The 12,245-nt window shown below is 46.2% G+C and overlaps 1 protein-coding gene across 3 annotated transcripts in view; it reads right to left on the bottom strand.

The window, feature by feature from the left end:
* Nucleotides 1-679: 679 nt before the first annotated feature.
* LOC306777800 (uncharacterized protein) overlaps nucleotides 680-12,245 on the bottom strand; it is a 37,626-nt gene continuing 26,060 nt past the window's right edge. For 2 of the 3 annotated variants that reach the window (XM_079269086.1, XM_079269088.1), the window contains exons 5-16: nucleotides 11,620-11,760; nucleotides 11,440-11,487; nucleotides 9,130-9,285; nucleotides 8,891-8,987; nucleotides 8,022-8,304; nucleotides 7,386-7,926; nucleotides 5,532-6,720; nucleotides 5,291-5,394; nucleotides 4,363-4,525; nucleotides 4,069-4,184; nucleotides 3,690-3,783; nucleotides 680-2,868 (exon numbers count right to left, since the gene is read on the bottom strand). In XM_079269086.1, coding sequence (XP_079125212.1) covers nucleotides 2,381-2,868; nucleotides 3,690-3,783; nucleotides 4,069-4,184; nucleotides 4,363-4,525; nucleotides 5,291-5,394; nucleotides 5,532-6,720; nucleotides 7,386-7,926; nucleotides 8,022-8,304; nucleotides 8,891-8,987; nucleotides 9,130-9,285; nucleotides 11,440-11,487; nucleotides 11,620-11,760 — 3,420 coding nt within the window. In that variant the 3' untranslated portion in view covers nucleotides 680-2,380. The remainder of the gene's footprint in view (nucleotides 2,869-3,689; nucleotides 3,784-4,068; nucleotides 4,185-4,362; nucleotides 4,526-5,290; nucleotides 5,395-5,531; nucleotides 6,721-7,385; nucleotides 7,927-8,021; nucleotides 8,305-8,890; nucleotides 8,988-9,129; nucleotides 9,286-11,439; nucleotides 11,488-11,619; nucleotides 11,761-12,245) is intronic. The other variant, XM_079269087.1, reaches the window with a different exon arrangement.

The raw sequence follows: 12,245 nt of genomic DNA, 5'->3' as shown, positions 1-12,245 counted from the left end.
ACGACTGGGCCTGTGAAAACAGTTGTGTAATGTTTGCTGTGACTCAGGAGGAGCTCTCTAAAGTCTCCACTGATGACGTCAATGGAGAGTAATTGAGAGCCTGCGTTACAGAGTTTGACAGACAGAGCATCCACCAGCCTGTACCATTTGTTTTTCAATGTGTTTCTCTGTGAGTGCCACATTTTTGAGAAGTGTAACGCTAAAATGCTGGAGTACTCCTTTAAGAGGCACTTTAATAGAACATTATATTCTTTCAAATGTCTCATTACACTCCTGGGGATGCAGTTCTGGTCGGGAAATAATGAATGAATGAATGAATCCTTTTATTTATTTGACTAACAGAGAATCGCTAACTTTTCATCGTAAAATGTTAACTCTATGGAGGTTGCTACACATTCCCAGACAAACTACGGAGGAGTTGACCTCAGTGACTTCAGTTTAAAACAAACAAACACATTCTTGTGGCATAGAAAGAAGTCGAGATATGTGGGTGGAACAATTCCAAATGCCTAACTTAGAGACAAGACATGCATGCTGATGCTTTCATCAGTGTTCCACACGGTGATTTATTGTGCCTTGGAGGCATTTTAACTTTCAAACCCAAATGGCTGAACTCGTCTGTGTTGCTGTGAGAAAAATACAGTCGACATACACACAGATAACAAAAGAACCCAGAAAAAAAGGTTGAATTTGTTCTTTACTGTGCATTTTATGTACAAGACAAATTCTCAAAAGGCAACACAAAATAAAACAAAATGCATAAAAATAATATGTAGTTACTGTGAGATAGATGGATTTAATTGATGCAAAGGAAACTGTTCAGCCGTGAACACTTTCCTTTTTGTGATGTGAAGCAAATCAATCGAGTGACATATTAATGTTGCTGTTTCAACTACATGGTTGGTTTAGGGCCAAAATACATCTCTGATCTGTTGCTACCTTATGAACCATCCCGACCCCTCAGGTCGTCTGGGACCGGTCTACTTTCTGTTCCCAGAGTCAGAACTAAACATGGAGAAGCAGCGTTCAGTTTTTCTGCTCCACATATCTGGAACAAAGTCCCAGAAAGCTGCAGGTCTGCTGAGACCCTCAGCTCATTTAAATCAAGATTGAAGACTTTTCTGTTTGCTGCTGCCTTTAATTGAACCACGTTCAATTCATATATTAATCAATTTCCTGCATTTCTGCATTTTACTACTGCATTTTATTTCTTACACCGTTTCTTTAATTGTTTTTAAATCTCCTTTTCTTTTGTCTTGTGTTTTGATGCTTTTAATGGTTTTATGTGAAGCACTTTGAATTACCTTGTTGTTGAAATGTGCTGTACAAATAATCGGAAAATGTTTCCAAACCCGCGGCCAACATGACGCGCTGAAAAGTATTAAAAACACATAAAAAGTGGATGTGATGATCGTTTTGCTGGATTCCTGAACAGATGACAGATTTCTGTCGGGCGCCAACAGACACTGTGCAGTTTCCTATGCAAAGTATCAAAAGAGAAGAATTTAAAAAATACAATTTATGATGACACGTTGGACACACTCGAGCACGACAAACATTGGCTTAGTGTCAGTGGAACGTGTTACAAGAACCCGATGCCCAGACGGCAGACTGAGGAGACAAGTTTCTACCGAAGCTCATGAGCGGCAGCAGTTGCTCCAGTCATTTATTACTGCAGCTTAACTTTGAAGTTATCCCATTTCACTCTGGTCATGGTCTTTTCCACATTCCTCAAAATGTGAGCCTGTACCACTGCCTTACAACACACACACACACACACACACACACACACACACACACACACACACACACACACACACACACACACACACACACACACACACACACACACACACACACACACACACACACACACACACACACACACACACAGATTTTTGTCTCCTTCTCTTCATCGTCACTTTTAACCAACTTTCTGTGAATAAATCTTTTATTTTTAATAAAATAATCCTGTATTCCCTAAAATATGTTCTGATGTCAGTTGGAATCATCTGAGTTACTTTGGATACATTTTTTTTTTGAATATATTTTCCCCTCATTCAGGCACATTTTGAAAAAATATGTATCCACTTCAAGTAAGACGCATTCACGTTTTGGGGGTCCCACGCTGCCGTTTAGAAAACATCAATGTACAGACTGAGTTAGACTGAGCCGGTCTTTAGCTGTGATTGGCTGGTTTGCACCAATCTGAAGACTTAAGCCAGGATAGAAAACAGGAAGTAAGAAAAACAACAGAAAACAGCAACTCTTTGTGTGCAAATGCATTCAGGTCCATCTAGACTCTCGGGCCCGCTTCAACCCCCCGTCAGAGCCGACCCGCTTAGGCCTATGTACAAGATCTCACTGAAACCAGTACCCGTCACTGGACGATCTGGGGCATCTCCTTCCAGGCTTTGGCCTTCTTCTTGGCCAGCGCCATCCAGGGAGGCTCATCCTGGGGCAATGTCGGGGGAGGCAGGCCTCGCTGAGAGGCCGGGGTCTGGCTGGAAAGCCCCGGAGCTCTCGAGCCAAACTTTTCCGGGGCGGTTCTGGAGGAATAGGGAGGGGAGGTGGGTGTCGTGCTCTGGGGCTGTGGCGTCTTGCATGAGGTGGCCATTTTGGAGGGCGCCGGCGGGCTTGTGCAAGAGGGAGATTTTGGGGGCACAGGAATCGGAGGGGACCTTTGGGGAGGGATAGGTTGCGGTGTGTGTTTGGCGGCGGCCGGGGGAAGCTGGGGTTTTGGAGGGACAGGGTAAGGCAGCGACTGGGATTTAAAAGGTTGAGGTGGCACCGGAGTCGGAGGAGAGAGAGACCTCCTGGCATCTTTGTCTACAGACGCCGAATGCTTACTGATCTCCAACGGACTCACTGGAAGAAAACAAAAAATAGAAACATACACACGTCACAATGTGATGTATCAGTCCTCTTAGTATTTAACCTGTCAGCATATCAATAATGAGGAAACATGTTGACATACATATTTCCTTGATTGTGTTGTATTTTGTTAAATTTAATCATTTGTTTTATTTTATTTTGAAATTTCTTCATTTGTCTTTGAAATTAGCTTTTTTTTAAAAACACTTTACCAATCTCAAACTATATTTTGTATCATCTGTTAAATGTACATTCATATTATCGTATTTTTTCATATAAATGGAAATGAGCATTGACGAAACAATATACGTTATGTATAATCTTGATTGGCTTGATACAAATATTTGAAATAAAAAGTTAAAAAAAAAATTCTAAAAAAAAACCTTTTTTCCAGTAATAGCCAATAGATATGCAGACTTATGCGAATGTTACTAAATATCCAGGAAACTGCATTAAATGATTCATGTAACATTAAACAAACAGAACTGGTATTCTGGACCAGAACTACATTAACTTCACTGAGATATGTCATTTATCTTAACCACCTTCCTCAGCAGGTAAGAACAAAAATAATATATATTTCTGTTAAAAGACAGTCTTGATGTCTTTGTGAACACAGAGGGTGAACGTTAAAACGTGAACTGAAGTGACTGTTGTTGGGTTGGCTGCAGTAGCACAGTTTGTCCACATGAGGTCAGACCTGCATCAGCTTCACATCCAACCAACGTGCAGAGCAGGTAGCAGGACATGCGTTTTTGGCAGTGCAACGTGTTTTGCACTTTCAAATGACTGTGTGTGTGTGTGTGTGTTCTGACCTTTGCCGGTTGACTCTGCTGTTCTGTTGCTGTGCTCCCTGCTTGCAGCTGAGCTGACATACAGTGGCAGTGGACTCTTCCTCTCTTGCTCCTCCTGATGACAGAGCAGCACAGATGTGCACAGTAGGTCATGTGGCTGGAAACGAGGTTTACAATACAATCATCTCACCCGAGCGCTCCTCCATCTGAACCATGTATTTTTGGACTGTTGTAGAACCAAAACCTAAACATCGTGCCAGCTACAATGCATTTTTACACACACACACACACACACACACACACACACACACACACACACACACACACACACACACACACACACACACACACACACACACACACACACACACACACACACACACACACACACACACACAACCTTCTTGACAGTAATCTCATCGAGCGAGTTTTCTTTGTAGATCTTCTGTTTCTGTTTGGCCACAGAGATCCAGCTGGGAGCATTAGATCCAGAAAGACCACGAACTGGAGCCGGGTCTGGATCAATAAGACAGGAGCAGACAAACTGTTACGCCATGTGCTGAATCAGGAGCTGCTGACTCTTCAAATCTGATTCAGCCCAAGTTTTGGGCAATTACCCGTACATATGCATAAGAAAGTTGTGAGCATTGTGCACGAACATGAAAATGATGTGTGTGTGTGTGTGTACACACACCTGACATGCGCTTGTTTTTCCCTCCGCTGTCTCCGTGTACGTCTGGTTTCTTAGGGAGGGCGGGCTTGATGCTGACTGGCTGATTTATGGAAGGCTTCATGCTGATTGGCTGCTGTGAGTCAACTCTACAGCTGGTTGGCTGAGCCGGCGGCTCGATGGGAGTCTGGAGAAGAACGATGAATACAAAATTCAATACAAAAGCTTACTTTACACCTGCGTTCATTCATTTGTTTTTGGCCACGGGGGCGGCAGAAACAAGCTACAAACACATACGCAACATATTAACATCTTATTGTTGTTGTTCATTGCTTATTTAAGGATCACCATTAGTTCAAAGTTCAAAGTTCAAAGTTCAAAGTTCACTTTATTGTCAAAGTTTCCACATGTGTTATGCATACAGAAAATTCGAAATGCCGTTTCTCGCAGTCCCACAGTGTAATATAGACATGAACATATAACATATAATAGAATAAAATAGAATAAAGTTAAGAACATAAGGGCCTAGATAAAGGATTAAACAAGTAGCAGCAGAGAATAAAAAGTGACTGGTGCTGATAAAAAGTGACTGGTGCTGGATGAGGGAAGGGTGTGTGAGGGGGGTTTATGTTCGTAGCAGCAGAGAATAAAAAATTAAAATAAATAAATAGAAAAAGTGACTGGTGCTGGATGAGGGAAGGGGTGTGAGGGGGAGTAGATGTCCTGGTATGTTCCATTTGAGGCAGTGGGGAAAGGTGGGTGAGGGGGAGGGTAGAGAGGTCAGGGGAGAGATGGCAGGGGGGGAGAGAGGGGGAGCGAGAGGAGAGAGGGAGGGAGAGAGTTCAGCATCCTGACCGCCTGGTGGAAGAAGCTGTTCCTCAGCCGGGTAGAGCTCGAACGGAACAGCTTCTTCCACCAGGCGGTGGAAGAAGCACAAGGGGAAGATGATCACCTCTGTGTTTTCCTCCTCCGAGCTGAAGAGGTGGAGAGCTGACGTCTTCCTCAGCCGAACTCCAAAACGACTGTCGGGGTTTCCCTCCGCTGCCACGGAGCTCTCTGCAGGGGCACAAGTCCGGTCTGTGGTTTAACTTTATTTAAACTCCAACCGCAAGTTCACCTCATGTGACTTAGGGCGGACCACCAAGACAAAGACCCAAGAAGTGCCCAAATGAAAAGAAATCTTCATGTTCTACCTTTGTCCCTACCTTCTGTGCCCGCCGTGGTCGGGGGTTGAACGGATGATGGAGGCGGTGCAGCGGCGGCCCCTGCACTCCTCACTCTACCGGCGCTCAACACCAGTTCCGCCGTGGCCGAACTGGCTGGCTCTGCCTCCACTTCGGGGTCCTTGCTATTCGCAGCCTCCGCCTCCACACCTCCGGGCCCTGTGACGGCGGGCGGGGAGGAGGGAGGAGTCAAACCCTCCCCTGCCTCCCCCGCAGAGAGTGACCTCTGCCAGGCGGGGGCGATGGTGAAGCGGGCTTTGCTCTGATCTGAACCACTGGGCGGCCGGTTAACCTCTTCGCCCGCAGAGGCAGGAGGTGCAGCCTCTCCCTCCAGGGCCGACTGTTGTTCTTCTTCTTCTGTGGCTGCTGCGGCATGACCGGGTGTCCCACTTTCGTTGGGGTGTGTGGCAGTTGGGGACTGTTGGAAGAAAGGCGTGGCTTTGTCTGAGCTTGGAGAGAGTAGATTTATGTGGATGGTGGTAGTGCCCGTCTTACTGGGACTGATGGCTCCACTCTCTTGTGACCAAGTCTCGTCATGTGACCCTGAAAGCGACAAAGACGGAGGCTTGGCAGAAACATTAGCTTGTTCCGTGGACGCTACCGCGCCTTCCTGCTGCAGATCTCGTTCGCTCTCGTCCTCCTCTTGCTCAGATTTTTGTTCCGCGCCACCGAGCTCCACGCCTTCCTCCACCTTCTCTTCTCCATCTTCCCTCTCCTCACCGAAGCTTCGATCGGAAGCTGCACGACTCTGATGCGCTGCCGCATCGCCCAGCTCTGTCTCCTCGTCATTTACGCTCACAGTGTCATCTCCAACCACAACATCTACACCCTCATCCTCCTCCTGCGGCAACATGGCAACTTCTTCAGCTGCTGCCTCATGAAACGTCTCCGTCATCTCCTCTGCGGCCTCCCTCTCTTCTTCTATCGCCTCCTCCACTCTCACCTCTGCCTCCTCCACCTCGTCCTCTTCCCTCTTCTCTCGTCCCTCCTCCTCCGGCTCCTTCTCCAGCTCTATCGCCTCCTCCTCTCCCTCACTCTCCTCCTCCTCTTCTTCTCTTCTCTCTTCCTCTGCCTGGTTGACAGCGTTTCTTGTTTGTACATCATCTTGTTCCTCGGGGGTGACTTCCTCTGCCTCTTCCTTCTCTCCGTCCTCTTCTCGCTGGAAGATGAAAGAGAGTGTTAGCGATTTAGCCGAAGTGGCCGGAAACCCGACTTAAAATGACTGCTAATGTTGCCAGCATGGCTGCTGGTTATGTAAACAGGCAACGGTTTGCAGTGAACTTTATGTATTTGGAGATTAAATATTACACCGACATCAAATGTTGCTAACTGCATCAGAGTAATTGTCAAGAGGTCCAACGACTCGATTGTTTTTAGATTTTGGCACGATGAAAACATTTCAAACAGTCAGTTCTCCCAATCTAACAGCCGCCTCACGATCAGAATGAAACAGATCATTCTCCATCACACCTGGCAGCGTAACACCACCTGTAATGAGTCTTTCAGTCATGGACAGCTTCGCTTGTGTGTCTTGTTTTTGTCTGCTGATTCCCATCAGCACAAAGGGGCTGCGGTAGGAAAATACCCTTTTTAATCTTGGGTGACATTTTTGTGAGTGAAAACTTGCCCACAAATGGAACAGAACAAAGAACCTTACTTATATATGTAAATATAGAAGTATATAGAAATATAGAAAGAGAGAGTTTGGTGATTCTCTCTTGGTCAGACAAGTTGAAGAGGTTTCGGATGAGGAAGTCAAGCTCCCTGCATTGAGTTTTACAACTACTTCACTCACAACATAAAAAATGAATCAAAGATACATACATCATGTTGACAGACGTGTTCCACCACTAGTTCCTCTTCCTCTGCTGCTTCTTCTTCTTCCTCGTCTTCTTCAACATCTCGACAAGAAGGAGTGCTCAAAGTGGCGACCTCTTCCTCTTCCTCTTCGGTGTGATCTGACAGGAGGGAGCCAGCGGCAGCAGCCTGATAACCGACAGGCTCCTCCACCGCTGCCTCCTCTTCTTTCACCTCCTCACCTTCCTCTACCTCGACGTCTTCTCTTTCCTTTTCAGTCACCTTCACCTCCTCCTCCTCCTCCTCCTTCACCTCCTCCTCCTCCTCCTCTATCTCCAGGACGACACCCTCCGGCTCCATGCCCAGCGAGCAAGACGAGAGGGGAGTCTTCAAGGAGCTCAGCACTTCCTGTAAGAAGGAGCTCTCCTCCTCCCCGTTGTCCTGGACTCCATCTTCTTCTCCACTCAGCGCCAAGTCACTTTCAACCCCCCTCTCCGCTGCTCCGTAGGCAATGCCTGGAGGGTCCAGCAAGTACTCTCTCGGACCAGCAGGGGGCTCTGGCGTTGCTCTAGAAGCAGATATCAAGGGGTCAGATTGATAGGAGGAAACAAACAAGAGAGCCTGAGAGGAGGAGAGAACAAGGAGGAAATGATATTTAATCACCTGGGACTGTCCAGAGAGGAGTCCCTGGGGCTATGCTTGGAGGAGGGCCGGGGCTGGGCGTCTGGGGCTTCCTCCTCAGAGAGACGCAGCTCAGGAGGAGAGGAAGAGTCCGGGCCGTGAGAAACATCCTGCTCTGCTGGGGACCGGTCCTCTCCCTCCTCCCTCTCCTCCTCCTCCACATCTCTCAACAGGGAGTGTCTGGAATGCTGTGGCTGCTCCTCCTCCTCCTCGTCTTCTTCTTCCTCCCTATTCCCCATTGGTTTCAGCTCCTCACCACTTACAACTGGACCACAGACAGAAGCAAAGGTCTCAGAGGTCAACCTGATACGACACCATGGCACCGAGGATATGGAAGTCTATGGCTGCCAATGTTGAAATGAAGTTATTTAACCAAATCAAAGTCACGGATTTTTCAAATTGGTGGACAATGTACGACATAAACTTGAAAACTAAATTGAAAACTTTTGCATTTTAAAATCAAATCATATGCTGAATTTAACTAATTTCTAATGTTTTATTATAATGGTAGAAATCTCATCAACATCATAAGAGCCATATTTATTGATATATTTACTATACATCATTTAATTACAGCAATTAAAGTCAAGCTTGCAAATTGTCTGCAAATTTGAAAATAAAAAACACATTACAATTCTTTGTCACTAAGGCAATGTTGTGCTCAGGAGTAAACTGAAGATTTATTGTCAATTGAGCTTTTATTTTAATTATAAATTTGGGAGTAATGATGTATTGCAACACGCAATTTCACTTTGATAATATTATTTCAATTTTAATATCAGACAGCAAAAGACTTCCATTCAGAGTCACTGATTTGAAAAAATATAGAATGAATAAGATGGAGCGCTGACCTTCTGGTGTGTTCGGTCGCTCCTCTGCAGCTTCTGTTATGGAGGAGTTCAGCATCTCCTCCACCACAGAGTCTCCCTCCGCCTTCATCTCCAGCCTCTGCATGGACAGGAGACCCGTCATTCATTCTCATCTGACATTTCGGTCTTTACCGCATCATTTCTAGCTAGCGCGCCATGACTGGCTGAACTGGTGTATAGATGCTCGTGCCAGCGTGTTTGTGTGCGTCTGCGTGTCTTACAGCGACAGGTTTCCTCCTGTTGCCGGCTTTGTGTCTCAGGCCCAGCTTGTGTTTGGCAGCAGAGTTATCCAGACAGCCGAAGGGACTGGCCGGCTGACTGAAGTCCCCCGGGACCACCAGGGGGCTCACCGCTCCGCTGGAGGCAGCGCAGGACAGCTGGGACGAGAAGGAGACAGCGTTTCACAAATAACTAACTGACGAGGGGGAAATGCTCCAGAGGCATTTGGAAACACAGGTGAAGTTGATTGTGATAAAAGGTGTTTTTTTTTCCCCGTAAAGGGAGTATAGAGCGAGACCAGCAAAGAGAGGGAGAGAGAGAGAGAGTCCAGCTGGATAAATATTAGCTGTCTTTATCTGCAGGACCAAAACCTACTCCCATCACTGGAGAAGTACCCCTCTCTGTCCTTTTACACTTGTTTCAACATGACGTCTTACAGATTGGCTGTTAGAGGAATATGATCCAGCTTCTTCTTTGTTGACATCTAGATTTCTGTTTCTGGAGCTTTCAGGTCTCTGTGTGTGAGTGTGAGTGTGAGTGTGAGTGTGTGTGTGTGTGTGTGAGTAAGAGAGAGAGAGAGAGAGAGAGAGACGAGTTGAGGCAGAATTCAAACTCTATAACTACAAGCAGACGCCGACTGCCAGAGAAACCATCGGAATGCAGTCTGAACAAACACACACACACACACACACACACACACACACACACACCCTGAGGTCCATCTTTAAGCATCACACACAAAGCACATGACGGCTATTTACTTTGCCTCAGATACAGTCTGCATTTGTGTTTGTGAATTTACTTTGTGAACCAGAGCTGCATCAGATCGTTACATTCTCAGGTGGAAATGGTCCATCATGTACTAAATGAACATCATGCTGTATTGAAGACTTAAACGAGAGGTCGAGACAATAAACCCATGTTTACAATGTTTACTGAGGGAATAAATCAAGAGAGGAGTAGAGTCATTTTCTCATAGACTTCTATACAATTAGACTTCTTTTTACAACCAGAGCAGTCGCCCCCTGGTGGCCATTAGAGAGAATGCAGGTGTAAGGCACTTCAGCAATGGCTGCAATTGTCAGAGCCAGAGATTGCCTGGTCTGCTGTCTTACTGTCAACCAAAACAGTTGAGCTTTCTCGTTACACACGGTCATTTCATCCATTGTTAATATTAAAACACCCAGCGTTGGAAGTTATTCCTTTTCATCTTGAATATTTCAAGCTCAAAGCCCAAAACTACATGTCAACAAACGACAAAAGCCTGCGCTGTTTCGATTTACGGTGAACTTGAAGACAGACAGACCCGGACCCAAGCACCCGGAGGGATTATAGGCCGACATGGACTCGCTGTCTGGCTCAAAACGGTCAGCCCTGCAAGGAAATCCAAGAATCTCAAAAAACCATAGCGTGTCTCCATGAAGTCTTTCGTGAGTACTCAGTGAGTGGAAAAGCTCCAGAAAGTGCGGCTGCAACTCATAAGTCACTGCCGTCCTCCTTGACCGCATTCCTGTGCGTGGAATGCTCTTTAAAGTGGACATTTTCAGGTTTCTGTGTGCACGTCTCTGTAGCGGGCCATCTGTGGTTCTTTTCAGTGGGGAGATGACCGGCCAAAAAAACATTCTGAAATTGCTAAAACGGCACCATCATTAAATGCTCATTTATCATACTTAGCTGACTGTGCTTTTTGCCCACATTATAGCCCAGCGAGACTAAATGAATAGTTTAGGCTTTTTTTTTTAAAGGGACATTTCCCTTATCATGAATTGGCACTGTCCATCTAAAAAGTACTCATTGCAGGGAACTGTTGTAACGGACAGTCCCGTTTGGGAGCTTATGGTGACATTCCGAGCGACTCAGGCTGAAACCACAAACAGTCATACGGCAGGTCAGCGGCAGACAATTAGAGGATACAGAGGCAGAAAGAGGAAGACGGTAAGAAAGGATGAGGATTAAGGGAGCGGGAAAAAATACATTGGACGAAAGGGGACTATTATTTAGTCACGTTTTGGTGATTCGATTTGATCATGAGATGGTTTTTATCGTCATGGTCACATGAGGAGAAAAGTCACCCTCACACAGCCGGAAGGTTCCTCTGTATGAGGTTCCTTTATAAAGCACACAGTGTGGCTGTGGACAGGGGAATTCCCTCGCCATGTTACTCCAACGCTGTTTGATTAACAATCGCACCACCAACTGGAGTCAAGAAGTTGTGGATTCAGTCGTGTTCCTGAAGGCGGTGATGTAGCGCTGCAATGTTATACATTGAGTTATTTTGCAAGAGGTCTTACTGTGTATATGGAGTACTCTACCTGGTCGCTGTCACTTCCCTCCAGACTGATGGAGCTGTTCCTCTGAGCCTGTTTCAGAGAGAGAGAGAGAGAGAGAGAGAGAGAGCGAGAGAGAGAGAGAGAGAGAATATAGCAGTGCCGTCTGCACATTGCATTCAGGTGGACCACAGGGCGGGACGTTACTCAATCTAACTTTGTTACCATGACTGTGTGAAGCGTCGTGTATTCGAGCGGACTACGGGGCAGGCCGTCGTCCTCAGACATGGCTCCGGCGTCGTCCGTTTTCTTCACACACATGAGGGACGGAGGGGAGCCCAGCCTGATGGCCTGCCTCAGCTGGAGCTGCAGGGGGGGAAAAAGAATTTGTCTTTGTATGCGTGTATTATCTATTGGGATCAAAAAAAATGATTGATTGGCCACACTTGTAGATATTACAGCAGGAAGCGAAAGAGTTCTCCAGGTTTTGTGGGTGGCCAAATCTGTCGGCCTGTTTAATAAACTACAGCTTTGCAAAAAGGTAACAAAAGGTGTGTTTGAGTACATGTTTTTGTGTGTTTACAAAGTTTCCCTGCTTTTACAGTCCCAAAATCCCCACTGGTGTGAGTATGATTAACAGAGAATGACGTGTGGGGACAGTCGGCTGGCACTCAAGAGGGAAAGTGTTTATTTTCGGCGGTTTCTTTGGCAGGTATCACAGAAACTCAAACTAACAGACCTGTTATCTGTTACGTGTTGCCCTGTAACAGTTACTCAAGGACTCAGACTCGGGCGCAGAGCAAACATTGGACAATACAGCTTTTCTTTAGCCGGGCTGGACGCTGGCACAC

Source organism: Melanostigma gelatinosum (assembly GCF_949748355.1).
Source record: "Melanostigma gelatinosum genome assembly, chromosome: 5".
Taxonomy (NCBI): Eukaryota; Metazoa; Chordata; class Actinopteri; order Perciformes; family Zoarcidae; genus Melanostigma; species Melanostigma gelatinosum.
Note: the sequence above shows the minus strand (reverse complement) of the source record. Positions and strands in the feature narration are given on the sequence as shown.